The following is a 26610-nucleotide window of genomic DNA, read 5'->3' on the forward strand; positions in this document are numbered from 1 at the left end:
CCAGGGGAGATGAGGAGGCGTGTCCTGATTGGGTCCTGTGTCCTGTGGCCCTGCTGTAACCGGCAGGGCAGGGTCCCCCTTGCCGTTTGTAAACATGTTTGTCTTCTGTGCATGGCAAGCTGTGGGGGGCAGGCTGCGCACTTCCTTCTCTGCTTTCTTGGTCCCTGGGTCTCATCTCACAGCAGCGTGGTAAGCGTGCGTTTCCACAGAGCCCTGTGCCCACCTGGTCATGGAGCTGTTCTGCCTTGGTCTCGGCCTGGTCAGCTCAGGGGAGAAGCAGCTCCTTGGCAGCTGCCCGTGTTCTGTAGTGTGAGTGCATCATGGGGCGTGGGCAGTGGCCTGTGGCAGCACTGTGAGGCGGGGGGACCCTGTCCTTGGAGTCCTGTGCAGCTGCGTGGTCTAGTTTTGCCTTTCACTCACTTTCCTGTGGTGCTGGGGAAACGCAGCATCTTGCGTGTGCTAGGCAGCTGCTCTGCCCCTGAGCCACGTCCTAGCCCTTTGGTCACAGTCGTCTGAGTTGCTGTCTTCCTGAGAGACTGTGACCCTTGGCCGAGAGTCTCCTGTGTCTCCTCATCCTGGTGATGGAGTGGCACTCCAGAGCCGGCATGGAGAGTCACCCGGGCAGCCAGCATGGGAGCGGCTGCACTGGCTCTGCCTTCTCCTGCGCATCTTCCAGGACACGGGCCACCTGGAGCGCCGCCTCTGCCCGCCGGTAGTGCAGCCTGGGAGCCCACGCCGCGGCCTGGGGTCGGAGGGTGGCTGCTTCTGTACTGTAGTTGGGTTTTTAAAAGATACATAGTTTTCGTGCTGGGGTGTGGCTCAGTGGCAGAGGTGTTAGGCACTGGGTTCCGTCTTCAGCACCACTATAAACAAATAAAGAAATAAATAAAATAAAAGCCTTGTGTCCATCTACAACTAAAAAAAAAAAGACATATAGTTTCAAAATATGGCTGCTGTGTTGATACTTTGGTGCCGAAAGGCAGGGACCATGGGAACAAGCCAGTCCCGACAGCAGCTGTGGCAGGGCAGGAGCTGGAGGCTGATCTTGATGAGGCTCTCGTGTCCCTCCACAGAAGTGCTCGGAGCCGCTGGACTCCACAGCATCCCCCCCTGCAGCCCCAGGTCCTGGCCGGCAGAACCTGGCATCCTGAGTCACCCTCGCGGTCCACCTCGCTGCTGTCGGCTGCAGCTCACTGCTGACGGCCTCCTCCCTGTCTTCTCTGTGTCCGCTTGTGTTTGGGTTTTTCTCTGCCTCTTTGGAAGTCTAAAGTGATAGGCTTCACTTAAGTCAGACCTTGGTACGCCTTCCCTGTGGCAGAGCAGGGAGCTTTGGTCGGGGGCTGGCTTGCTGCTCGAGGCAGGCGGGGTCCCAGGTTCCAGGTGCCACCCGGCTGGCTCCGGGACCTTTCTCATCGCCTGGCACCCTGACCACACATTGTTTCTAGCCGCAGTCCCTGAGGAGGCTGTCATCCCACGTCACAGACGGGAGCCGGGCCACAGGAAAGCTGGGAGGCAAGGCCAGAGCTTATGCTCCACGCTCCCATTTGGGGTGAACTGTGACCTTTCCCCTTTGCTTCTCGCCATGCAGATGGTACCCACTGGCAACCAGCTGCCGCTGCAGAGAGCCACAGCTCACTCTGTGCTCGTGCTGAGCGGGTGCCTGGGAGGACCTTGCAGACTGGGGTCAGTTTCCCAGCTCAGTCGTCTGCTGTCAGGGAAGCCCAGAGCTCTGCCTGAGGAGGAGACTCTTTGGAGAATGACCCAGGGAGGACATCTTGGGGCTTTGCTCTTTGGACCCAGGGTACCTGTGACCTCCCTCCTGCCATCCAGCAGTCAGCCAGGCCCTGGGCAGCGTACCTGGGGCTCTGTGCTCTCGGGCCCCTCTGCCTTCTTGAAAGCTGGAATTCCGAAGGCTCTGCAGTTCGGGGCATCGGTCTGGGGGTAGTACCTTCACACGGAGGCGTTTGGTTTTGTTTTGTGCCACTGAGACTTTTGCGTTTGTTACAGCGCAGTCATAACAGCAGATAGCCTGCAGCCTGAACCGTGGCTGTCTTGTGCTTGTGTAGGACCACCTCCACCAGGTCAGCGCAGTCCTAAAGGCCAGGACTTAGAGTGCAATCTGGGGCCACCTGGCCAGCAGCATGCGGTTTCCGTGTGAGGTGGGGGCTGAGGACCTTGCAGTGCCAGTTGCTCTTTTCTCTGTTCAGGTTTGTGCTGGGGACTTCCACACACAAAGGAAATTCAGAGCATTTTGCAGTGAGTTCTACTGAACTTCGCTTTACTTTTCTTATTATTTTCATATAAATTTTTTTTCTTTTTTCTTTTTTTTTTTAGCTATAGTTGGACACACTACCTTTATTTTTATGTGGTGCTGAGGATCGAACCAAGCACCTCGCAGGTGCTAGGCAAATGCTCTACTGCTGAGCCACAACCCTAGCCCCTTCATTTAATTTTTTTCCCCCATTTTTAAATTTTTTGCATTTCTGGGGATGAGCCCAGGGCCGTGTGTGTGCTGGGCAGTGGTCGCTGACCTTTGAAGGCTGCTGGCCTGCCTTGCTGCTAGGGGCACCCGGTCCCAGGTTCCAGTGCCTGAGATCCTGTCTTTTTCTTTTTTAAACTCTTTTACCTTTATTTTTTGTTTATTTATTTATTTTTATGTGGTGCTGAGGATCGAAGCCAGTGCTCCCCACCTGCCAGCCTCCCTCAGCCCGGGTCCTCGTGGAGCCATAGGACACAGCTGTTTGAGTGACTGCTTCCTCAGCTTCCCTAAGGAAAATGTGAATAGAGGCACAGGGATGAGGCCACCTCACCTCACACTTGGGCTCTTCCATGGAGCAGACGGGTCCTCGCGAGGCCCAGCTGTGCTGGCCGGGCACGGTGCACATCTCCAGCTGCCCAGGCTGTACAGATGGGCCCAGGGCGCCAGGCGTGGCCTGCCCTCGGGGCCGCAGCTGTGTGGTGCAGCGCTAGAGCTCCGCGCACCCGGAGGAGGTGCAGGTCTGCTCACTGCTGGGCCGCCCTCCGCCTCCTGGCGCTGGGGCTCTGTTGTCCCTGCAGCTGGCTGGCCTGGCCCTCCAGTGCTCACCTACTTAAGATGGTCTCTGTTCTGTGACTTCGTTTGGGCCCAGGGCGAGATGCTGGGTGGAGAGTCGGAGACCTCGCGTGGGTGTCCCGCTCTCCTCCGCCTCTGTCGAGAGCTCTGCTGGTGGCGACGGCCACGTGCTCTTTCCCTGGCCGCTGCCGCGTCCCGGTCTGGCTTGCCTCCAGCATCCCCAGAGGGCGTTCTTGTCGTCATTCCTTCTTGTCTCCCACTGACTTTGGGGCAGCTTTCAGCCATCCTGAAATCCTGCTCGCTCGCTTGGCTCCCCTCTTCACCGAGGCTCCGGTTCCAGGCGTGAGGAGCTGGCGGCGTCTCTTAGACCCTGCGAGACGCCTGCGGCCTGCCGCCTTCCCAGCCCGTCCACCCTGGAGGCGCGTGCTGTTTTCTCGTGCGGCCTGCTGCGGGGCCTGGTGGGGTCACGCCGGCTGCTGTGCTGTTCAGTCTAGAGTTTCTGTTGGGTGCTTTTCGTGGAGCTTTGGTTCCTCTGCTGAGATTCCTGTCTTTTTCTTTCTTAAACTCTTTTTCCCTTTATTTTGTGTGTGTTTATTTTTATGTGGTGCTGAGGATCACACCCAGTGCTTCACACGTGCCAGGCTGAGCCGTTTCCTATCCATTTCTTTATTGTCACACTTTTTAAATTTTCTAGGTTCTTGAGCGTGGTGGTGATCACCGCTTTCCAGCCCTGGCCTGCTACCTTCAGCAGCTGGGTGGTCGGGCTCAGTGTCCCTGGACAGAGACTGCTTTTCTCTTGAGCTTTCCTGTTTTGGTCAGTGATTGCAGGTGGACTCCTTACACGTGACAAGTGGCCGACGCTGTGGGCCCTGATTGGTTCTCCTGCAGGGTGTTTTTTTTTTTAGGGCAGGGGATATTGGCTGCACAAGGTCAAAACTCCCTCTTTCATGTGGTAGATAGCAAGCAAAGTCTCTCCTGTTCTTTGAGCTGCAGCTTGGCTCCGTGGGGTCTTCTCCACCGTGTGGTGTCACCAACCCCAGAGGGCTGGGGCCCAACGTGCCTACCCCACGCCGGCACGTGGGCCTCTGGCGCTGCTGTCAGGGAGAGCTGCAGCGGCTCCTGGTGGCACACCTGGTGGGTCTTCACCTGACGTTGCGACCTCCCCTAACTCTGCCCCCCACGTGCGAGTGTCCCTGGGCCTGTGCCCCTGGTTTCCTGAAAGCCTGTGCCTGCCCTTCCTCTTGGCCCTCGGCTTTCTCTCCGGCACTCCTGTCTACCCCCGATGGAGTGGCCCTGAGCTCCCTTCTGTCCCTCCCAGTCCCTCTGAGTGGTCTTGTCTAAGGACGCTGGGGTCTGGAGTCCAGCTGAGACCCTCCAGCACTGCACTGGAGGAGTGGGCAGTGCTCATGACTGCTGCCGCGCTGGGCCCTCAGGCAGCTTGGCTCCCCTGCCTGAGGGTCTCGTCCTCAGGAGACCTGGCAGGTCTGGCCCCACAGGCTGCTTGCTCCTTTCCCTGCCTCCTTCACGTCTGCCGCCTGCGGGTTTTCCTGTCCCACCCAGCTCCTCTCCAAAGGGACCAGGCCACCTCTGAGCCATGGCAGCCCCTGCCTGCAGCTGGAACCCTGCGTGCACGTCTGGGCCTCAGTCCTGGGAGGAGGGAGCCAGCGTGCCTTCTGTTTAGGTGAGGTAGTGGGGCGCGGAGCGCTCATGGCGGTGCCCAAGGCCGTGTGCAGGGAGGACCTGCGGGCAGGTCCCGGGCTAGCTGCAGCCTGCATGCCACCACACTGCTGCCTGTCTCCCTCTCGACTTCCCGTCCCAGTCGCATCTTGTGTGACACTTGCCTCTCGTGTTCATGGGGCAGCACAGTGTCCTGCCCTGGCCTGGCCCTGTGCTCCTGGCCCCCGGCCCCCAGCAGGCCCTTCTCTTTGAAGTCAGGGTAGGCCTTGCTTTTGGGGACCTTTCGACTTTGTGTCGCTTCTGGCTGACACTGTGCCTAGTACTTACGAGTACTGAGTAGCACGTTTGTCCTGCTAACAGCTAAGTGACGTTGCTGAGGCCCGGAGTCCAGACCGTGTCTCTGGCCGCGTGCGGGGAGAAGGCAGTCGCCCGATGCCCCTCAGGGTGACTTCTCACTTTCTCTTCACACTGTGGACTTCCGTGGCTTCTCCCGCCATCTCTGGAGAACCGAGCGCCCAGTCAGTGCAGGGCTGCGGGATGGCAAGACGCCGAGCGCGCCATGCGGGGCTTGGGTGGGACCTGGTGTGTCCTGGCAAGACGCACGAGGATGGGTCGGTTTCCTCAGTGCATAGTGAGGGCGGCCGAAGAGCTGCCTGCCCGAGACTCCCACACCCCACCACGTGGAAGTGGGAAAGGGACGAGATTTCAGGAACAGTCTTCAGCTGAGACTTCTCAGAATACTTTGACTTTTAAGTGAAACTGGCCCCCAGGAGGCTTCTGGAAGGGCTTTGGGAGCAGTTCCCGCACCCACATGTGACAGCCCTGAGTTGGGGTGCCTGGGGAGGGGCATTTGGTGCTGGTTCTGTGTCTTCTTCCTCCTCTGTCTCCAGTCCTACCGCCTTCAGAGTGGCCTCTGGGGCTTGGTTCTGGGATGGTGGAGGTGGTTTCTTGTTGTTGGGCCTGTACAGCTCAAATACTTCACCAGGAAGCTTTGTGTTCAGTCAGCTTTTTTGCCACTGTGACCGGAAAGACCTGACCAGGACGGTGCAGAGGAGGGAGAGTGGATCTGGACTCCTGGTTTCAGGGGTCTCAGTCCATGGTCAGCCGACTCCATTGCTCTGGCCTGAGGTGAGATGGAGCATCATGATGGGACACTGTGAGGGACAAAAGCAGTTCAGGACATGGCACAGAAAGCAGAGAGAGGGACAGTTACCAGGGACAAAATATAAATCCCAAAGGCAGGTGCCCCCACCCCCACCCCTTGGTCCACCTCGTCCAGCCACACCCTACCTGGCTAGAGTCACCACCCAGTTAGTCCTTAGCAGTGAATTAATCCACTGATGGGGTCGTAACGCTCAGGATCTGGTCATTTCCCCTGAATACTCTTGCTGTGTCTCATACGCGAGCTTTTGTATGACACCTCATATCTAAACCATATCGATCATGTCACCCCTGCCCCAAAAGCTCATGCCCATCTCGCAATGCAAAATACATTTGATTCATTGTCTTTTAAATATTTTTAGTTGTTGATGGACCTTTATTTTCTTTATTTGTATGTGGTGCTGAGAATCGAACCCTGTGCGTCACACATGCCAGGCCAGTGCGCTACTGCTGAGCCCCAGCCCAGCCCCTTTAGTCTTAGCACTTTCAGCATTGCCCGGACATCCAAGTTCAGAGTCTCCACCGAGACTCGAGGCCATCAGCGCGAGATCCTGTAAAAATAAAAAACAAACTACGTGTATCCAACGTACAAAGGTACAGAGTACACATTCTTATTCCACACAGAGAAATAGGGGCACAGAAAGAAGCGGTAGGAGCAAAGCAGGACTGGAGTCCAAATGAGTCCCCCTCCAGCATCTGGGCACAGGCCTGCCATCCCTCTGCACGGGGCTGGCCGGCTCTGCCCCGTGACCCGGGTCTCGGCTGGTCCGCTCCCTTCCTGCAGCTTCCCTCCGTGGCCTCCCTGTTGCTGGCACCTCCTGTCCCTGCAGCTTCCCTCCGTGGCCTCCCTGTTCCTGTCTCAGGTCTCCGTGCAGCTTCACGTTCCTTCTCCTCCTCTCACCCCCCAGGGGCTGCTGCAGAGACGCCAGCCTCCTGCGCTCAGCCTGCCTCTCAGGCTTCCTTTGAAACCCCAGTAGAAGCCCCTGACTCCCGACGCCAGCATCCTCCGATCCTGCCAAGCCAACCCCAGGTGGTGATGCCGAGGTCTGCTGCCGTCTTGAGCAGGAGCCAGGCTTCCTGGGGCCGTGGCTGAGGCAGCCTCCACGTTCCTGGGAGCTGAGCACAGGGAGACAACAGGGTGCCCACTGGTCTCTTCTCAAGCCTGAGATGAGGGTGGCGTTACCAGTTCCTGAGATGACCTCAAGCCATCTTGCCTGTTGTCTCTGGGTAAAGTATTTAGCATCTTTTAGTGGCTGTGAAGCCTTCAACAATCACAACTTTCTTAGCCTCACTTTTGTGGCCAAACTTCAAAATTTTCAAATCTTCCTACTTTGTTTTTTTTGCCCCCCACCCCCAACTTTTTTTTTTTTTTTTGTACCAGGGATTGAACCCAGGGGTGCTTAACCCAGCCCTTTTCAATTTTTATTTTGAGACAGGGTCTTGCTAGGTTGCTTAGGGCTTTGCTAAATTGCTGCGGCTGGTTTTGAACTCAGAATCCTCCTGCCTCAGCCTCCCAAGGTGCTGGAATTACAGGTGTGTGCCACTGTGCCTGGCTGTTTATTACTTTTGACTATCACAGCAAACTTGGCTAAGAGGTGCCAGCAATACCCATACCATCACCTGAATGCTCTGCTTCCTTGAAATTTCCTGTACCAGATCAACTAATACTCACCTTTAAATTCAGCCTCAGAGAAAGTCTTGGGACATGGGCAAATCCAGACAACTTCTTAGCTAAAACGTAGCATGAATGCCCTTTAGTCTAGTTTCCAATAGTCTTCCTTCACTGAAACCTCATGAACCCAGTCTTTATTGTCCACAGTCCTGTTGGCATTCACATCTTCTGAGCTCCCACCAGAATTGCCCACTAAGTTCACCTTACAACAATTGGAAGCTTTTCTAGCTTGCATTTCTCAACTTTTTAAAATTCCTCCCAGAAATTCCAGAAACTTCTGAACACATACATGGTCAGGTTAGTCACAGCAGCAACCCCACTTCTTGGTACGAATTTCTGTTTTAGTCAGATTTTTTCACTGCTATGACCAATAAGACCTGACGAGTACAACGTAAAGGAAGGAAAGTTTATCTGGGGTTCATGGTCTCAGAGGTTCAGTTCCCAGTCAGTTGACTCCGTCGTTCAGGGTCCAAGGTTATGATTGGTTAAGTGAAGGCTCTCCTAAGCCAGCTGTTTCCTCTCTGAACGTTCTTGTTGTCTCTCATGTGGGCTTCTGACACCTCACACCTAAACCCTAGCACACTGGAAGCCCCTGAAGGACACACCTGGAGAAGGCTGCCACCTCTCAGTGTCGGGGGAAGTGTTCAGAGAGACTCCTTGTCTACAGGTGCCATCCGCCCCGAGCCCCAGTGTGACGTCTGCTCTTGAAAATCCCAGTGAAGACATTTACAAGAGCAGACCCTTAGGCGACAGCATTATCTGCTGAAAGACCCCTGGGCTGAAATCGAGAGCTGGCCCTGGTCCCTGTGTCTGACTTGCGGCCAGTGTGCCCTGGCTAGACCTTCAGGAGTGCCTGTGCGGCTGGGTTAGGGTGCCCTTGGCCTTCCTCCCCGCCCCTCCCCTCAGCATATCCTGTGTGCCTCGCTCAGTCCTCCCTGACAGTCCCGAAGAGGGATGTCGATATTGTGATGATCCCTTCTGTCCGCTGGAGCCTTTGTAGACAGGCTGGCTTCCGACGACTGTCGTTTCCATGAGAGCAGTATTTCTGGGATGGCCTGCCTCGCTCACCCTTCAAGTTGGTACACGTTGGCTTTCTGCAACATTCTCTTTCAAGACCACGTCTAGGTCTAGGGTCTATCTTGATACCAGGCCTTTGGGAATGGTAGTGCACAACTATAATCCCAGCTACCTGGGAGGCTGGTGCAGGAGGATCACAAGTTCCTCAGGCCAGCCTCAACAACTCAGTGAGACTCTGTCTAAAATAAAAAGGGCTGGGGTGCAGCTCAGTAGCAGAGCACTTGTCCAGCAGGCACCATGCACTGGGGTCAGTCTTCCGTATCTCACACGCACAGCCAAGGGGGCAGCAGTGTGCTTCTCTCATAGCACAGAGGGTACCATGGGCTTGGAACCAGGTCCTCCTGGACATTGAATGCAGGAAGGGCCCAGGCTGCTTGGTTTGGACCCCTCCTGGGGCTGTTGGGTGTGCTCAACTCCCCAGCATGCTGGGGAGAGAGGCCTTGCGCCTTTTCTGGGTGGGGTTCCTGTCCCGCAGGCAGCCCCCAAGGACTCTGGCTTTGCCTGCTGCCTGGCCTCTCCCTGCAGTGGGGCTGCCTGCTCTGATTCCCCTCATCGCCCCCACCTGTGTGCTCCCTTCCTCCACCCGGTCATCGTCTGACCTTCGCAGGAAATGAAAGTGTGTCCAGTTCCAGAGAAAGGATTTCAGGTAGCCCGGGAAGACGCTCAGACCACACCTGGGTAAAACGCGAGTGGGCTGCACTGGTCAGCTTCTGCTGAGAGGGAATACCTAGCGGTGTCATGGCAAACACGATGACATCTTCCTCATAGGTCTTGGTCTTGGACTGTGGCAGCCAGGGTGGTTTGTCCTCCTTAAACCAGGGCCTAGCCAGAGCAGGCTTTCCTCACGGCGGGAGGAGGGAGAGTGGGAGCCGGGACGCCTCCTAAGCTTGGCTGCGGACCACACACTGCCCTCGTGCCCCTTCTGTGGCTGCAGCGAGTCCCAGGCCAAGTGCAAACACGGGCAGCCGGGCTGCGGCACGGGCAGCTGCAGAGGGAGGCAAAGCTGCAGCCCCACAGAGGGAGCAGCCCTGGGCGCAGAAGTACAGCTGGCCTTTGGATGGACACCATACTTGGGATCCCCTGGGGCCCTCCCAGTGCCGTACCCCAGGAATCAAGGAACCCCTGGGGAATGAGGAGGAGCTCCCAGGACCTGCATGTGATTGCAGGATAGCCAAATCCTGGTGGTGTCAGGAGGCCACGCTTGCCCAGGGTGTTAGAGTACAGGACAGGAGACACTGCAGCAGCAGGTCCAGCAAGGGAGACCCCTGTTCAGCAGGAATCCCAAGGAAAGGACCCCCCTGTCTGGCCAATCCACAGGAAAGAGGAGGTGGGATGTGGCAGAGGGGAGCTCAGAGGTCCCTGCTGGGTGCACGGAGCCAGCACCAGACCCACAGTGGGTGGGACACCGCAGGACCGTGGGGACTTTCCCAGTTCACAGTGAACATGACTTTGATTCCAAAATTCTGTAACTAAAGTATCAGTCATGCTTGAAGGCACAGTAACCATTTTCAGATTTGCCCAGAGGCTGGTAAAATTTTGTCATTCAGACTGTCTGCAGAAGTTCTTGAGCACAGGGATGCTTCCATGCCACCAAGGTGGGTGCAGCGGAAGAGGGAGCATGGGGTGCAGACAGGGCAGCTTGCTCCAGAGCCCAGAGGGTTTCAGGAAGGCCCGAGTGGCGGTCAGGAAGGTGGTGGGTGGGTGTGACCACAGGGAGTGTGTGGTAAGGCTGTCTGCAGGCCGACAGAGAGTGGTTAGGCCAGCAGGCCGGGAGAGTGTTGGGGACACAGGTAGCTGTGCAGTTGACCTAGACACAACACAGTTCTGTCCAGGAGAGTCAGGGTGTGATCTTGAAGTAAGAGGTAAGGAACGTCCTTAGCCATCAGGGAAGTGCCCGTTAAGGCCTCAGTGCCGCATGGTCGCTTCCACAGAAATGACCAAGGGAGCAGCAGGCACCTGGCCAGCAACACCAGGAACTTGATGCAAACCTGGGGAGCAGGAGGATGCAGGCATTTACAACGGCTGGAGGCTACCTTATAAAGCAAGACGTGCTTGCCCAGTGTGCCAGCCCGGTCAGGCCCTGCCCCTGGGGCTCCGGGCTCCTTTGCCCCTGTAGTTGGACCCCCACGGGCCATTCCAGAGAAGCGAAGTGTGCGCCCCCACCAGTACTCGAGTTTGAAGGCTCAGCTCACCCCAGGCGAGATGCAGCCACCCATTCCGGAGTAGGAGAGGCCACGCATGAGCAGACTGCGGTGTGGTCGATGCATTGTGGAGCTGGGCTGGGAGGGGACGGTTACCTGTGTTGTTGGAGTGGAGTGCTCGAGGCTGCTGTCCTGCCGGCTGCAGGGGAGACCTGGCTCTAGGCGGACCTTTGCCCCAGACTTCCTGAATTGTACTTTTAGGGCGTTTGCATTTGCTGGATGTGAAATTCGCCCCAAACTAAAAGATGGAAAACGAGACCCATGGGATACAGGGTGAGCTCTGCCCCACTCACGCAAGACTTGGCCTCGCTGTCGCTGCCTTCTCTTGGCCAGAATATGGCTGGCTGGCCGGCCTCCCTGTCTGTGCGGGAGGGAGTGCACACCTCCTCCAGGCTCGGCCTGAAGCACTTTTTCTGGTGTCTCTCCTTCCTCCCCTGGTAGAATCGTTTCTTCCCCTTGAGTCTGAGATAGCATTTCCGCTATTCTAAGCGTGGAGCTGCTCCCGTGGTCCTCGTGGAGCGTGGGTTTGCCAGCCTTGGGGGAGCAGAGTTGGTCCCTGGCCTCCCCCGATGCTCTGATTTGGCAGTTGACAGGTCTTTCTGAGAAGGAAAGGTAGTAGTTCTTTGCTCTTTGTGGATCTTTTAGGACTCAGTCACATGTTCTGTTTTTGTTGTTGTTGTTTGTTTGTTTTTTGGTACCAGGGATTGAACAGGGGCACTCACCCACTGAACCACATCTTCAGCCGTATTTTGCATTTTATTTAGAGACAGGGTCTTATTGAGTTGCTTAGCTCCTTGCTGTTGCCGAAGCTGGCTTTGAACTCTCCATCCTCCTGTCTCAGCCTCCCGAGTCACTGGGATTACCGGGGTGCATCATGGCCTCAGTCACATATCACTACTGTATTTTTAAAACCTTTAAGAACATGAAATACATTCATACCTTTCAGACTGTACCAGAGTGGGCAAGTTTGGTCTGGGGTGATCCTTGTTATCTAAATTATTTCAGTTATAAGAAAGACAATGTCACTGGGCATGGTGGCACACGCCTGTATTCCTAGCAACATGAGAGGTTGAGGATGGAGGATGGCAAGTTCAAAGCCAGCCTCAGCAACAGTGAGGACCTAAGCAACTCAGCAAGACCCTGTCTCAAAATAAAATGAAAAATAGGGCTGGGGAATGTGGCTCTGGTCCACACTGGCCGGTTCATCTGCTCTTAGTAGTGGTCCACACTGGCGGGTTCATCTCCCTCTTAGTGGTGGGTCCACACTGGCGGGTTCATCTGCCTGTTTTAGGACTTCTGTCGAGTTCAGAAGGTTGTAGCCGGCACTGCCTGTTGGGTTTCCCTTCGCTGTGGATGTTTTCCCAAGTTGGACTGTGGGAACCCCTGCAAGCTGACTTTTTAAGCATTGTGTCTTTTTAAGCCTGTTCTGTCCTTCTTTGGGTACTTCCTTGCTTTCTGGTGTGCAAGGTGTTCCGGGCCCTTCTGCCAGCTCTGGTGTGCCACTGCAGTGGAGGGGCTGCTCCAGGCTGCAGGCAGAGCGAGTATGTGTGTGCGTGTGTGTGTGCGCGTGTGCGTAGGGATGCATCCCACCTAGTCCTTGGCCTCAGGCCCACCCTGGGCTCCCTTCCCCGTGGTGGAAATGAGCTTCTCCAGCAGTGAGAGGGCCCTGCTCCCCTTCACCTTTAGCATGTGTCCTGGATCTGGTCTGTTTGCTGCTCATTATTCCCACCACCATCCGAGTTAAAGAAAAAAATCCAGTTCTACGATTTTCCTGTGGTCTTGCTGTCTTGAGGCTTTCCGCCTGTTCTCACGTCCAGGTGTTTGCCCTGCTTGTTGGGCACCTTATAATAGTTCTGGGCGTCCTACCTGTAGTTCCAGCCTCTGGCCGCCTAAGTGGTGGATCCCGTTGCTCTTGAGTGTGAAGGCGTGAGATGCTGGCTTTCCTTTACGCCCTGCAGAAGACGTGGTGCTCCGCCCTCTGCAGCCATCCGGTGGCTTGGATCTGACTGTTCTGACACCAGGCGGGCCGTGGACCCTGGTGCCGTGTTCCAGGCTTCTTCAGTGCTGCTGGTGGGCAGCCTGGGCCTCCCTGTGGCAGTCCCTAGGTCCAGGTCTGGAGGCGGCCTGCCTGGAGCGTGAGGCGCTTGGACTTGCACCCCGCCGGCCGCTGCCGCCCCAGCACTTGCAGTCCCTTTCTGGCCAGAAGACCAGGCTGTGGTCATACAGTGCCCCTGGGAGGATGGCGGAAAGCAGCGAGCCTCGCCAGCATGGTGGAGTGGCCGTGCTGGACCTGCCCGGGGACCCCACCAGCCCGCAGTGTCTGGGCTCCCGGGGCTTCCATTGCTGCTCACCTTAGCCCAGTACTGTTTTTTTTTTTTTTTTAACAAAATAAAATTAGTTAATAATGACATTTATTAATTAATTTTATTTAAAGTTTTAAAAAAAATTGTCAGTAGGCCTTTGTTTTAGTTATTTATATGCGGTGCTGAGAATGGACCCAGTGCCTCGCACATGCAGACAAGCGCTCTGCCAAGGAGCCACAGCCCAGCCCGGCACTGGGTTTGCAGATCACATTTAGTTAGGTGTTTCTGAAACACGTTTGTCCATAAAGCAAGAGGAAAGCACCAGCAGCCCGATTTAGTTCAAGTGGACGTGACGCTGCTTCCCTGAGGTGGGCTCGCTTTGCTGTGGAGGGCGTCCCAGGCAGGCCCCTTGCTGGGAACCCGGCTGATGATGGACAAGACTTTCATCACAACAGCCGTGTTCCATGGACTGTGGGCGGGCAGGGCTGCCGGTGGTGGGAGAGCTGAGCCTGGGGTTGAGGCTTGCTCTGGGGCCAGTGCCGCAGCTCTAGTGAAGCTGCTGGGCCTCCTTCAGCTCTGCTTATGAGATGAGTCCCGCTCAGGTCTCCGCTGGGGGCTGCTTTTCCCTGGGGACTCGCGGCCCAGGTGTGTATTGGGACGTTCTGTTCTGCTGTTTTGAATCTAGTGGAACTGATCAGAATACAACAGTGACTGTGAGAGGAAGGCAGCGGGGTGGGCCGCAGACACCGTGCTCGTGTGGACAGGCTGGGGAGGGGCGGTGGTGCTCAGAAGAGAACCTGGCAGCCCCAGGGTGCAGCCCCAGGGAAGGCTTCCGGTGGCCCAGTCCACTGACCCTCATCAGATGTGGCCAGTGACCACAGGATACTCCTGGTCTGCGCTCCCTGACACCCCTGCAAACCCCGGGTTGCCGAGGGCCTGCCCTCTGTCCAGCCGTCAGAGTGCTCCACTGCCCGGAAGAGAGCCGCGCTCGTCAGCCTGACCGAGGCCTTGCCCGTGGCACCTGTACCACAGCTCCTCTCGGTGGGCTGTGGCCAGCGTCCAGGTGCACAGTACAGTAGCCTGCAGTGCTCATGGGCCTCGCCTCCATGCAGATCTGGGGTTCACCCTACAGAGGTGACCGTGACCCGGGACACCTCCATCATGGCGGATTGAGCTCGGTTTGTGGGTGGCTCTGGTTCACCTGCAAGCGTTTCAGGTGGGCGCACAGCTGCTGAGGCAGGATGCCCCGTGGTAGGCTGCACAGCAAGGTGAGGGGTGGGCACCGGCCACCAGAGCGTGGGGCTGTAAGCCTGCAGGAGTGACTGTCCCACTCCACAAAGGACGTTCAGTTGAATTTTAGGGCAATCCGTGTTCGATGCGTGTTCAGCACAATCTCCTGAGGAGCCCTGCGGTCTCCCCGGGCCTAAGCTGTGGATTTCATCCAGTGTGCTCCGGCCCTGAGCGTGAGGCTGCTGTTTTGTGGACTTAAACACGTGAAGCTTGCAGGGTGTGGCGATGCGTGTCTGTGATCCTAGGGGTTCAGAAAGCTGAGGCAGGAGAATTGCAGGTATGAGATCAGTCTGGGTAACTTATCGAGGCCCTGAGCAACTTAGGGAGATTCTGATTTTTATTTTATTCTCAAAATAAAAAATGGAAAGGGCTGGGGATGTGGCTCGGTGGTTAAGCTTCACTGGGTTCAATCCCAGGAACAAAAGAAATAAGAAAAAGGAAAACAAAAACAAAGTAAGTGCAGCTGCGACCAGTTAAACCGGGGACTGCTCTTCACTCCTCACCCTGCTGTTGGACGAGCACGTGGAGACTTGGGTGTGGGGCTTGAAGATCAGGCCTTCTTGGTTATTTGAAGAAAGGAAGAAAACCAGAATAAGTCAGAGGGCATCCCTGGGGTTGTCAGAGCTGCCACACCATGCCCACAGCCTGCACACGGGCACCCGCTACGCGGGGCTCTTGCTGGCTCGCCCCAGCCGCCCCGTCTGCTTGGTGGCGGGCTGTGACAACCCTGCGCAGCTGAGCCTGGCCAGCAGCAGGTGTGGGCGGCCAGTGATCCAGAGCTCACGCAGACCCAGGCCCTGGAGTGAGAGGTACATCCCCGGAGCCATGCCTAGGGTAGAGTTGAGGCACTGGCCCCAGGCCACCTGCTTGGCCTGGTCAGTACGCTAGCCTGCGGGCTCTTAGGTGGGGTGCTGACTGCGTGAGAGGCGTGAGTTTCAAATAAAAGTACTCGCGCACTTTTATTTTCTCATTTTTGATTTTTTGGTACTGAGGATTGAACCCAGGACACTTGACCACTGAGCCACACCCCAGCCCTATTCTGCTTTTATTTAGAGACAGTCTCACTGAGTTGCTTAGCGCTTCTCTTTTGCCGAGGCTGGCTTTGAACTCACCATCCTCCTGCCTCAGCCTCCGGAGCTGCTGGGATTACAGGCGTGCGGCACCGCACCCGACTCATTTGCCCTTTTAAAAATATTTTTTTAGCTATACAAGGATGCAGTATCTTTATCTTGTTTGTTTATTTGCTGAGGATCGAACCCAAGGCCTCACATGTGCCACTGAGCCACAACCTCAGCCCTCACTTGTCTTTTAAACAGAATTATATTCATGTTACTCACCTGTGATTTTTTTTTTTTTTTTTTTTTAAGTTAAGAAGGGTTTTTTCACGTTGCCTTTTGTTTTGATTACCACGGCCTTTTTCGTCCTGCCTCTCTTCCTTGTGGTGCTGGTGCTGGTGTGCAAGGCGAGCGCTCTGGAGCCCAGCCTCACCCTGGAAGTGCCTCCGTGGCTCTGAAGTGGAGCGCTTCCAGCCTGCCCCACCAGTGGGCCGCTAGCCTCCTCTGCAGGCTCCAGGGAGCAGGTCCCGCTGCCCTCTGGCTGGGGCTGAAATGCCTCTTTTCAGGCAAACACCGAGTGGGCTCCTCTGCTCACGTGGGGATGCGCTGGCGCTCAGGGCAGGACAGACGCCGGCTGCATGTCTTAGGCTCACTGACGTGGTTCCTGGTGCTCAGAGATCTGAACAGCTTGGTCAGGGTGACGTCAGTGCTCTGGGGAAACCCCCGCTGCAGCCTGCCCGTGCCCTGAGGTGGTCGGGGTCAGGTGAGGACTCTGGGCCCCTCTGGCAGGGCAGCCCTCAGATGTGGCCTTGTGTTGAGGGGGGTGCGCTCTCCTGTGCAGAGGAGCTCTTTCCTGCAGGGCCTGTGTTGAGCTCAGCGCGTCCCACAGTGCACACCACCCTGCAGAGCTGGGCTGAGTCGGGGGCTTGCCACAAGCAGGCAGGAAGGGACGAGCACCCCCAGGCCACCGGTTCCTTTCTTCACTACCCCAGCACTGGGGTGTAGGTTCCCGAGCAGCACCTGCCGCGTGGCCTGGCAGTGGCAGAAGCTAATGGGAAGGGGCTTAAAGCTCGGCACAGCCTTCGTCTCTGCGTGGTCTTTCCTAGCTGCCTGGGGGCGGGTCGCATTCTCTGACTATCATGCCGAGGAAACACCAGCTCAAAAGGGTGCTTGAAAAACAGGAGTGCCTGCAGCAGAAGCAGGAGGCGTGGGGGGAGGGTGGGAGTGGGAGCCCCAGCACCTGGGGTCTTGAGCAGACGATCCCTGGAAGTAATGCTCAAAACCGGGGAACGTCCATGCCTGCGAATCTAAGCAGTTGGGAGGCCGAGAGAGGAGGAGCACAAGTTGGAGGCCAGCCTCAGCAACTTAGTGAGACCCTGGGGGTCTCAAAAAAAAGTGGGGGGGCTGGGGATGTAGCTCAGTGGCAGAGCACCCCTGTATTCAATCCCTGAAACATTCCCCCTCCCCCAAAAAAGAAAAAAGAAATGATGCTCATAACAGAATGGTATTGCTTTGTTTTTGAGGAGAGCAAACTTTGGAAAGGGAGGAAGCAAGAGAGTGATAAGTTGATAGCTGTGGCGCTCACTCCCCATGGCTGGGTCCCCTGGACACGCCCCCTGCTGTCTCTGAGGACGGGGTAGTAGCCCCTGGGCTGGTGTGGAACCCTGCTTCTCCTGAGGTGGGACTGACAGGGTGGACAGGGCGGTGGCCCTGCTGGGGGCTGGCGGGTGATGGGAGACGCAGCCTGCGGCCAGGCTCCCTGCCCTTCTTCCTTTCCCGGTGTGGTCTGGCCTCAGGGCGCCGGGAGGCCTGTTGGCAATCTCAGGCTCCAGCTGCCCACCGCGGGGATGCCCACTGCGGGGATGCCCACCGGGGCTGCGCCTCGAGCTGTCACTTCACCTTGTAATTCTGCTTTTGTTCTGTTTGTTTACTTTTGCAGTGAGTGTTGAAAAGATAGACCTGAAGGGATTGTCACACACACACAGTGACAGAAATGTTGACTGTTCCTTTGAGGTAAGATGCCAAGTTTTTTCCCTCTCCTCCAAGGGATAGGAACAAGACACTTGCCACCAACAGGCACCCACTTACCTGAGTAAAAGCCCAGAACAAACACTGAGTGAGGTGGGCCAAGCGGTGGGAGTGACCAGGTGGGCATCCCCAGGGCTGGTGGTCGGCTCCTCACCGCAGACCCCCAGGTGGGCACCGGGCAGGGCTCTGGAGCCGTACTGCCTCTGTCACAGTGTGATGGGGACAGTAGCTGGACTTCTGTGCCCCCACCTCCCCTCAGCAAAGAGAGGACATTGTCTTGTGAACCTTGGGCCCTGGGGAGTGGAGGGCGATGCTCAGCCCCAAGCAGTCGGGTGGGAAGCTCTGTCCTCTGGGGGCATAGCCTTGGCTCCAGGCGGAGGACATGAAGGACCTGAGCTGGAGCCAGACGGGGTCTGAGTCTGGGCACCTGCTGTAGAGTGTGATGAGGTGGAGGCTCAGCTCTCAGAGTGCCCAGGGTCCCAGCCTCCTGGTGAGCTGTCTCAGCCTCCCGTGTCCCCTTAGCTCTGCCTCAGGTGTCCATTTGGGCAGCAAGAGGCAGCATGAAGAGGGGGAGTAAGGTCACCTTTCAATCTTTCTTTTAAGAACTATCAGGCAGGAGGAGCGTGAGTTCAAAGCCAGCCTCAGCAACAGCGAGACCTGAGCAACTTGGTGAGACCCTGTCTCTAAATAAAGTACAGAATAGGGCTGGGGATGTGGCTCAGACATCTCCAGTGGTCCAGTGCCCCTGAGTTCAATCCCTGGTACAGAGAGAGAGAGAGAGAACTATTCCTGAAGGCAGCTGCTGGACCTTTTGAGCTGTGAAAGAGGCTGGGAAGGTTGTGGTGAATGGTGCCACTGTCGGGTTCTGTTACCTACTGGGCGTGAGGTCTCAGGAGACCAGCTGGTCAGGGAGACCTGCCTGCAGCCCATGGAGTGTTCAGGAGTGAGGGCGGTGTTAGTGCTCGTGTGTGCACTGTAAGCAGTTCACGGGGGTTTCAAGGACTGTGACTGTGTCATACACCCTAAGGCTGTTGCTTGGGACGGATCCTCGTGGGATCTGGGAGGTCCACACTGTGAGACCTGGTTCCTCTGCTACAGAGGGTCCTTGGAAAATGCAGGGGGACCTTAGGATTTGGAGGCTGTTGGCTGTGGCAGTGGCACTGAGCCTTGGCCAGCAGAGCCCCTGAGTTCCGGGTGTCAGGGTTGTGCAGGCCAGCAGGCTGCGGGAGCCCTGGGCTCCTGGGTGTCCAGGACGCGGCACCCCTGGCTTCTGTCCTCCTCGGGCATGCACGGCCAGGCTCAGCGCGCACTGTGTGTAGCAGGCTGGTGTGGGACGCGGTCGCGGGAGAGTCAGCTCACCCTCTCCGTCTGGCTGGTCGTGGCAGGCTTTGATTTCCCTAGTCCACGATATGGTTATTTGTGGCAAGGAAAGTGGGCCACGTGGCATGAGAACTGGGGACGTCGAGAACCAAATGTGCCTCTTCCTCTCCCGGGAAGATTGAGCTTCAGTGACAGGGTGGGGCCCTTGCCACCTCCTCCCGGTGCTTCTGACTGAAGAGGAGCTGCCCACCTGCGCCATCCCCGCCTGCCGGACGCCTGTGCGCTGCCTGGGCAGACTTGCTTGTGCTCGCCTCGTGGCTCCCACGCTGCCCCGTGGGTGGCCAAAGACTTTGCTGCCCAGAGGGTTAAGCGGAAGAGGAGGACTTGAGGAGCAGGCTCGGCGGCTCCTGGCAGCCTCTGCCCTGTGCTCAGAGGGCAGAGCTTCCTCCAGCTGCCCAGGGAGCACAGCCAGGCTGCATCTGTGGGTAGTGATCTGAGGCGCACAGCAAGGGGGTCTTCATCAAGACCTGAAAACGTCTGGGACGAGTGCCGGAGTCCAGGGGGGGCCGTGCCCAGCGCCAAGCCCAGCCAACTGTTGCACTGTTGGTGAGGCGTACTCACAGGGCACACACTGTCCCGTCCTGTTGGAAGGAGCGCTGTGCTCCAGGGGGACACTGATGGTGTCCCCTTCATCTTCATATGTCTCAGGGGCAGTCCCCTGTCACACAGAAGAGTTGGACGCCTGCTGCTGACCTCCAGCATCTCCCCTGGTCACCAGAGCCCCCAGTGGTCAGAGGCCACGGCTCTGTGAAGAAGATGGCCCGACACCCCCCACTCAGCTTCCTCTGGTCTGATGCAACCCCCCCCCCCAAAAAAAAAAAAAAAAAAAAACCCAAAAACATCCCAGTGGGGTTGTTCTGTGTTAGTGATGAACAAGTTGATTGAAAAGCTGTGTGTCCACCACATCACAGCGCAGCACCCCTGTGGTCCCAGGGGCTGGGGCTGAGGCAGGCGTCATAGGTTCAAGGCCATCCTGAGCACTTAGGAAAACCTTATCTCAAAATAAAAATTCAAGGGCCAGGTGGTGGCCACGCCTGTCATCCCAGCAGATCAGGAGGCTGAGGCAGGAGGATCCTGAGTTCAAAGCCAGCCTCAGCAATAAGGAGGTGCTAAGCACCTCTCTCTCTAAATAAAGTACAAAAAAGGGCTGGGGGTGTGGCTCAGTGGTAGCATGTTCCTGGGTTCAGTCCCCAGTGCCAAAGAAAAAGGAGAGCTGTGTGCAGAGCTGGCGTAGTCAGTACTCGTGACCAGAAGGCGCAGCTGGAGGTCCATGCTGCCTGCTGTCTGCTGGTGCAGCTGCAGCACCCTGCCTTGGGCCTCTGGAGACTGCCAGGGGCCAGGCGCAGGGCCAGGCCCCCGGGAAGGTCCAGGAAGGCCTTCAGGTCTGACCCGTGAGAGCCGCTGGCACAGGAAGGTGGGGTGGGACGCAGCCCGACCTCCACCTCCCCCTGGGCCCTGAGCCCCGCCCGCAGCTTCAAGAGGCAGGCACAGGAACCTCGTGACACCAACCAGGAGACATTTTCTCAGCACAGATGTGTCATGCAGGAAGAGGACGAAAGGACAGGCAGGGTTAGGAGAGAGCTCACGCCTCCCAGGTCCCATGAAGGTGGCATTCAGAATATATAAAGAGCCCCAGAACTCAACGGTGAGACAAAATGGACAAAAGATGAGAACGGCGTGGAGGAGGCTGCGGGAACAGCGGTCAGACGGCGGGCGCCGACCGACTGCAAGTGCTGTCAGAACCAGAGGGCGTCCCTGGCTGTTGGAAGGACCAGGGGGAAGAGTCTGGCTGTGGTGCTGGCCAGGCTGTGGGCGCTGTGGGCACTGTGGGAAGCAGCTTGGCGGCTTCTTTAAAAAGTGGAAGGTCTGGGTGCAGCTCAGTGACGGGGCACTGGCCTGGCGGGCACAAGGCCTGCCTTTGAGCTCCAGCCCTGCAAAAAAAGCCACAGACACACAGCATGAGTGCCAGCTCCACACAGGCTCAGCCCGCGTCACAGCTCTGCGTGGCACCCAGGACCAGCTGTGAACAGCACCCTGACTGTCTCCAGGAAACGTACAAGCAGATGTCGAATTCTGTCCCCACATGGAGTGTGCTCCGCCACACACAGGCATGAGCTGCTGAGCAGTCAGCAGTGCCAGTGAGTTGTCACGGTGTGGAACCAGCCAAGTAGGATACAACTTCTGAGCAGGGTGTGCGGTGGGAGCCACGCAGGAGTGTCCCCACAGGATCCCGGAGAAGGCAGGCCTGTCTCGGCCATCAGAGGGCTTGGGTTTCCTGGGGAAGGACTGGGAGGCCTCCAGGAATGGTCTGCTAACTGTTGGCGTGGGTGGCTTTGCGAGTGGCCCCTGATAAAATGCAGGTGGCACATCTCACCTGTGGTATTCACTGTCAGCTCTAGCTTGGAACTTTGTCTTTCCTTTTTTTGGGGTGCCACCAGGAATGGAACCCAGGGTTTGCACATGCTCGGCAAGCCCCTTCTCTCTGAGCCACACCTCAACCCTTGTTTAAACTTTGAGGCAGGGTCTCGCTGAGTGGCAGAGGCTGCCCTTGTACTGCCGGCCTGGGGTCAGTCTCCTGAGCGGCTGGGATCGTGTGCTACTAGCTACATGCTCTCAGAACTGTTGAAGAGTCGGGGTTTCCCTGCAGCCCATAGGACTCTCATGGAAGGTAAGCAGCTTGTCATGTCAAGGAGCCGTGCTGTGAATGGACGAAGAGTGTCACCTGTGAGCCGACCACCAGGAGCTCAGGGTGGCGGCCTTGGCTAAGTCCAGTGGGGTTGGAAGCACCTTCCTCTTGGAGAATCTTCGCTGCCCCCGGCAGTGTCCCCGGCAGTGTCCCCGGCAGTGTCCCTAGCCTGGCCCCGGCCAGCCCCATGGCTTTGTCAGTAGCACACAGGAAGAGGTTCTGTTGCGGGGGAAGGTGTCAGCAATGGATTTGGGTCACCTCAAGATACACATGTCTGCCTCTCGTGGGAATGGGCTCTCTCCTCCTGTCCCACAGGGTTGGTTTTATCCTGTGACGCTGTATTGACAGTTACTTTAGGAAACCAGTCCGCGGGCAAAAAGTGAATAATGGAATATTTTGAATATGAAATTCGTAACTGTGCACATGTGAAGTGACTACATGCTACCACCTTATCCAGATTCACCATTAAGGAAATGACATCGCTCAGCCAGGCTGGGGGTGCGGCTCAGTGGAAGAGCGCTTGCCTGGTCTGCGTGGGGCCCTGGGTTTGATGCCTAGTACCGTAAGAAAAAATAATGGAATAGCTGAAACCGTCCAAGAGAAACTTCACTTGCTGTACGTGATTAAAAGGGAGAAAGACGCAGAAGGGTCCCAGCGTCTGAGACACCTGTGGTGCCTGAGGAGCTGCTTTGACTTGAAGGAATCGTCACTGATCACTTTAGGAAGGAGAGCCCTGGGTGCGGAGGTGCACCCGTGACCGCAGCTGTTCAGGAGGCTGGGCAGGAGGATCACGAGTTCCAGGCCAGCCTCAGCAACCTGGCCAGACCCTGCCTTAAAACAACAAGGGCTGGAGGTGGGGCTGGGCTGTGGCTCAGAGGTGGAGTCCTCACCTGGCACTGGAGGCAGGCGGGGGTCCGCTGGGTCCAACCCTCAGCACCACATAAGAATAAACAAGTAAATAAGAGGGGCTGGAGGAAGCTCAGTGGGAGAGCACCTTAAAAGTCCATTTTGCATCTCAAAGCGTTAACTTCCTGAATGTCTTATCCTAGCAGCAGAGGATGAGTCTTGACAGCTATTTTTGTGATTGAGTTTTTGTTTTATATCGGACTGTGCGTGTGTGTGTGTGTGTGTGTGTGTGTGTGTGTGGTTTAGATGTTGGCTTTGATGTTGCCTTGATGGCTGGACGACATCTGGATGGCCAACATCTGGATGGCCGTGAGGGTCCTCTGGTCAGGCCTGGGCCACTCCTCTTGCTTTCTCACAGGGCCTCTTGCTGCTTTGGGGTCAAGGCTGCCTGGGGTTTTGTTAGTGAGGAGGCCCGGAGCACCGCCCACCCGCCCACCGGCCACAGCTGCCTGGCCTCCTGCGGCTCCTCTTCAGTCCAGGTCCAGGTGCAGGTGCTTCTAGAGCCAAGCCGCGGCTTGAGAGCGTCCACAGCTCTGTCCCAGGAGCCTGCTCTCCCTGATCCTGGATCTCTGAGATTGGTCTGTGTTTTGGGAGGGCTCTGGTGGTGTCTGGGAAGGGCACTTAGGGGTAAGACCCTTTTGTGAGACTTCCTGTTGGAGCTCTCCTTGAATGTCCAGCCTGACGCTTGGTAATGGACTTGAGGCTGGCCGCCATCATCTACAGGAAGCTGGAGCTCTGCTCTCTGCTGCTGGTTGCCTTGCGGGGTTGCAGTGGAGAAGCGTCTGTTCTGGCTACTGCCCTGGGCCGAGCGTGGCCACTTCTGTACACTCTGGAGGTTCCGGGATCCTCTAGTCCTAGGGGTGTGTTTCCGGGAGGTGAGCTTTGGTGCAGGTCTGCCCCATACATCCTGTCGGGCTCTTAGCCTGAGACTTGGGTCCATACGTGGAGACCTTCCCTTAGTGACTTCTGGTCTTTCTCTTCTCCTTTGCTGGCCTGCTTGGAATTCCTGCTGTCTGTGTGTGGCCCCCCCACATTCCCTCTGTCTCCCTGAGGCTGCCCTGTCCGTCTGGGGTCTCTGGGGTCTTGTGCTCTGTTGTGTGGAGAATCACCTCATCTCCATCCCTTCTGCTGCCCTGGGTTTCATTTCAGAAAACTCTTGGCTCAGCCAGGCATGGTGGTGCACCCGCCTGTGATCCCAGCAGCTCAGGAGGCTGCGGCAGGAGGATCGTGAGTTTGAAGTCAGCCTCAACAACTTAGCAAGGTCCTAAGCAACTTAGCAAGACCCTGTCTCAAAATTCAAAACTAAAAACCCAGCTGGGGATGTGTCAGTGGCCGAGAGCTCCTGGGTTCAGGCCCTGGTACAACAGACAGAACCAAACAGGCCCTTACTGCCCTTCTCTCCCAGCCTCCCGTTCCTGGGTCCTGTGGCTCTGAGAACGTGAAGGGTGTTTTGTGCTTTTAACAAGAGAAGAGGGTCTTCCTTCTCCAGGTGCTTAGTTCTGTTGGTCAGCCTCACCCTTCCCTTGGGACTGGGGACAGTCGGGGCCCTGGGCCGGCCGCCTGCTCTCCCAGGGCTTCAGTGTGAGCTGTAGACAGGCCCTGTGACCAGGGCACCCCCGGGGCATCTGGCTGGCCTTTTGCTGGTACAGAATGGGGCTCCAGAGGGTGGTGCTGTGTGGGGAAGTGACACAGGAGAGCGAGGCCCTGCGTGTGACGGAGCCCAGGCGTGTCTGTGTGTCGGGTGACCTCCCATCGTGTCAGTCTGCACGCTGGTTCTCAGGAGGCAGCGGGGAGCCCTGTGGCCAGTGGTCGGTGGGTCTTGGGCTGGGTGACAGAGGTCAGCTGATGTGGCATGCGTCTCTCGCCTCCATGGCCCTCCTGGGGCTGCCCGCCTCATTGCTGTGGGCTGAGTGGGCAGCAGGGCCAAGCGTCAGGGCCGAGGTGGCCCCAGGGTGGTGGGCTGCTGTGCAGCGCCCCTGCAGATGTAGGTTTCTGTGCCCTATGCTCTGCTGGGTTTCCTCTGTGTCCACCTTGGGCACTCGTTGAGAATAGTAGTGTTACGTGTGGAGCAAATTGTCACTTTACACATGAACGTCCGTGCCAGCCTTGTCGTGTGGCTGTTGGACCGCATCTGTGTTGGCTGTTGCCTCCGTGTGGCGTGGGTGGGTGGGGAGCAGGAGGAGGAGTCTGACTGCAGGCCCCCCCCCCCCAGCAGGGCAGCAGGGCTCTGCCAGCCCCTCCCAGGGGCACAGGTGTCGGCCCTGCTGTACGCGGTGCAGCGCAGCTCGAGGGCTGGGGAGCTCGCGGGTGGGGCCTGCAAGCCCAGCTTCCCTCCAGGGCATCAGCCGGGGGCACGCCTGGCAGCAGGCAGGCTGGGGCATGTGTGGGGACTGCGTGCTCTGGGAGGCCCAGGGCCCTTCCTTTCCTGCACTGCATGATGGCGTATGTGGTGGGAAGAGATCGGTGGGACCCGTGGTCTGGAGAAGCCCTCCAGGCCCTCCCAGCCAGGCATCAAGGCTCAGCTCCGGGCGCTGGGCAGAAGGGTGACAGTTGAGTTCTCTGCTCTGAACCAGGGCAAATGCAGTGTCTCAATTTTACTGGAAACACTGGGTCGTTTTATTGCCTGCCTGGGCCCTCCAGTGCTTCTGGACCTGGTGACGTTTGTGTTTGGTGGTGTTCACTCTCGGCCACCTCTGTCTCCCCGAGGCTGCCCTGTCTGTCTGATCCCTGTGGCCACTCAAAGTCAGCATGTCAGCTCGGGCTGCTCTCTGTGAAGTGCCCCTCATTCAGGTCTAGTGGTACCCAAGCCAGCTGCACTGGTCTCACCTGGGATGACACGAGCCACCAGCCCATGACAGGAGCTCCCTGGGGCTCTGCGTTCGGGCTGGCCATGGGCCATGGGCTGGGCAGGAAGAAGGCACTCAGGATAGACATTTGGCCACTGGGCACACAGACCTTCTGCCAGCTAGCTCTTTTGGGTCTTCCCGCTGGACTCTCCAAATTGACTTGTCCCCGTCCCTGTACTGCCCCCCCTTCATGGAGTCCTGGAGTCATGGATGTACTTACATGCGACCCCCTGGTTCTGCCAGTGACCCAATGGACTCATGGTGTCCCTGTGTCTACAGCACCTGCTGCAGCCCGGATGCTTGCTTTTAGGTGAAGGGCCGAGTTCTGCGAAATTGCTGATTGTGCACCCAGTGTAACGTGGAGGCCCCTGGAGGAAGCGTGCCTGCTGTGGGCAGAGCAGGCTGAGACCCGGGCTGGCATCCTGTGGTGGCTTTTGAATATTGCATAAAGCAGGATGCTAAGCTTGGGGGCGAGTCGTGTGACGCTCCTCTTGGTGGCCAGGGGAGCAGGCCTGCATGCTCCATTTTCCCCAGGTGCTTGCTAACCCTGTGCCACCATCAACACCTGGTCATGTGTGCCGTGAACTGAGGATGTGACGTCTGTTTTTAAGGTTTGTTTGTTTGTTTGTTTTTAAGGTCTTGTGGTCTGATTCTTCAGTAACATCAGTAACCAAATCTTCCTCAGAAGTGACTGAATTTATTTCAAAGGTAAGGCGATTCAGGCTCCTATAACAAAGGGCTCCTTTCCCAGTAGCTGCGCATCCTGCAGCCTGACTGCGGGGTCTCCTTCTGTCCTGTGAGCGGCAGTCGGGGGTCTGCTTTGTACAGGCTGCAGCAGTGAGCCCTGGCGCTGGGGAGACAGGCAGAGCTGCCCCTGGCATGGCGGCTGGGGCGCTTCTGCTTTCCACCCAGGTTTCTTGTGCACAGACTGAGGGCGAGGGTCCTGCTCAGGGGCTGAGCAGACAGATGCCCCTCATTCTGACTTTTACACATGGGGTTCTCCCTTTTCATTTTTAAATTGGTTCAACAAGTGACTTTTGAGCAGAAAGCATCACTGCTAACAGACGCCTTGGGCCTGCACACACATGTGCTGCAGCGCGCTCTCTGGCACTGGCCAGGGCCACGGTGGTGACCCCTGCCTGGGCCACGGTGGTGACCCCTGCCTGGGCTAGTGTCAGACCTACCCTCTGCTCCCTTTCAGCAATGGGCGGCACATCCAGGGCATTTCCGAAGTGGCTCTTGCACTTCCATTGTGAAAGCAAGGCCCATCCCTGGG

The 26610-nt window shown here is 57.2% G+C and overlaps 1 protein-coding gene across 1 annotated transcript in view; it reads left to right on the top strand.

Annotated features, from left to right (window-relative positions):
- The window catches only part of Zcchc14 (zinc finger CCHC-type containing 14), a 67635-nt gene that overhangs the window by 29105 nt on the left and 11920 nt on the right, over nucleotides 1-26610 (top strand). The window contains exons 5-6 of the mRNA XM_015495983.2: nucleotides 17428-17501; nucleotides 25971-26042. Of these exons, the coding sequence (XP_015351469.2) occupies nucleotides 17428-17501; nucleotides 25971-26042 (146 nt within the window). The remainder of the gene's footprint in view (nucleotides 1-17427; nucleotides 17502-25970; nucleotides 26043-26610) is intronic.

This window comes from Marmota marmota, unplaced genomic scaffold (assembly GCF_001458135.2).
Source record: "Marmota marmota marmota unplaced genomic scaffold, marMar, whole genome shotgun sequence".
NCBI lineage: Eukaryota > Metazoa > Chordata > Mammalia > Rodentia > Sciuridae > Marmota > Marmota marmota.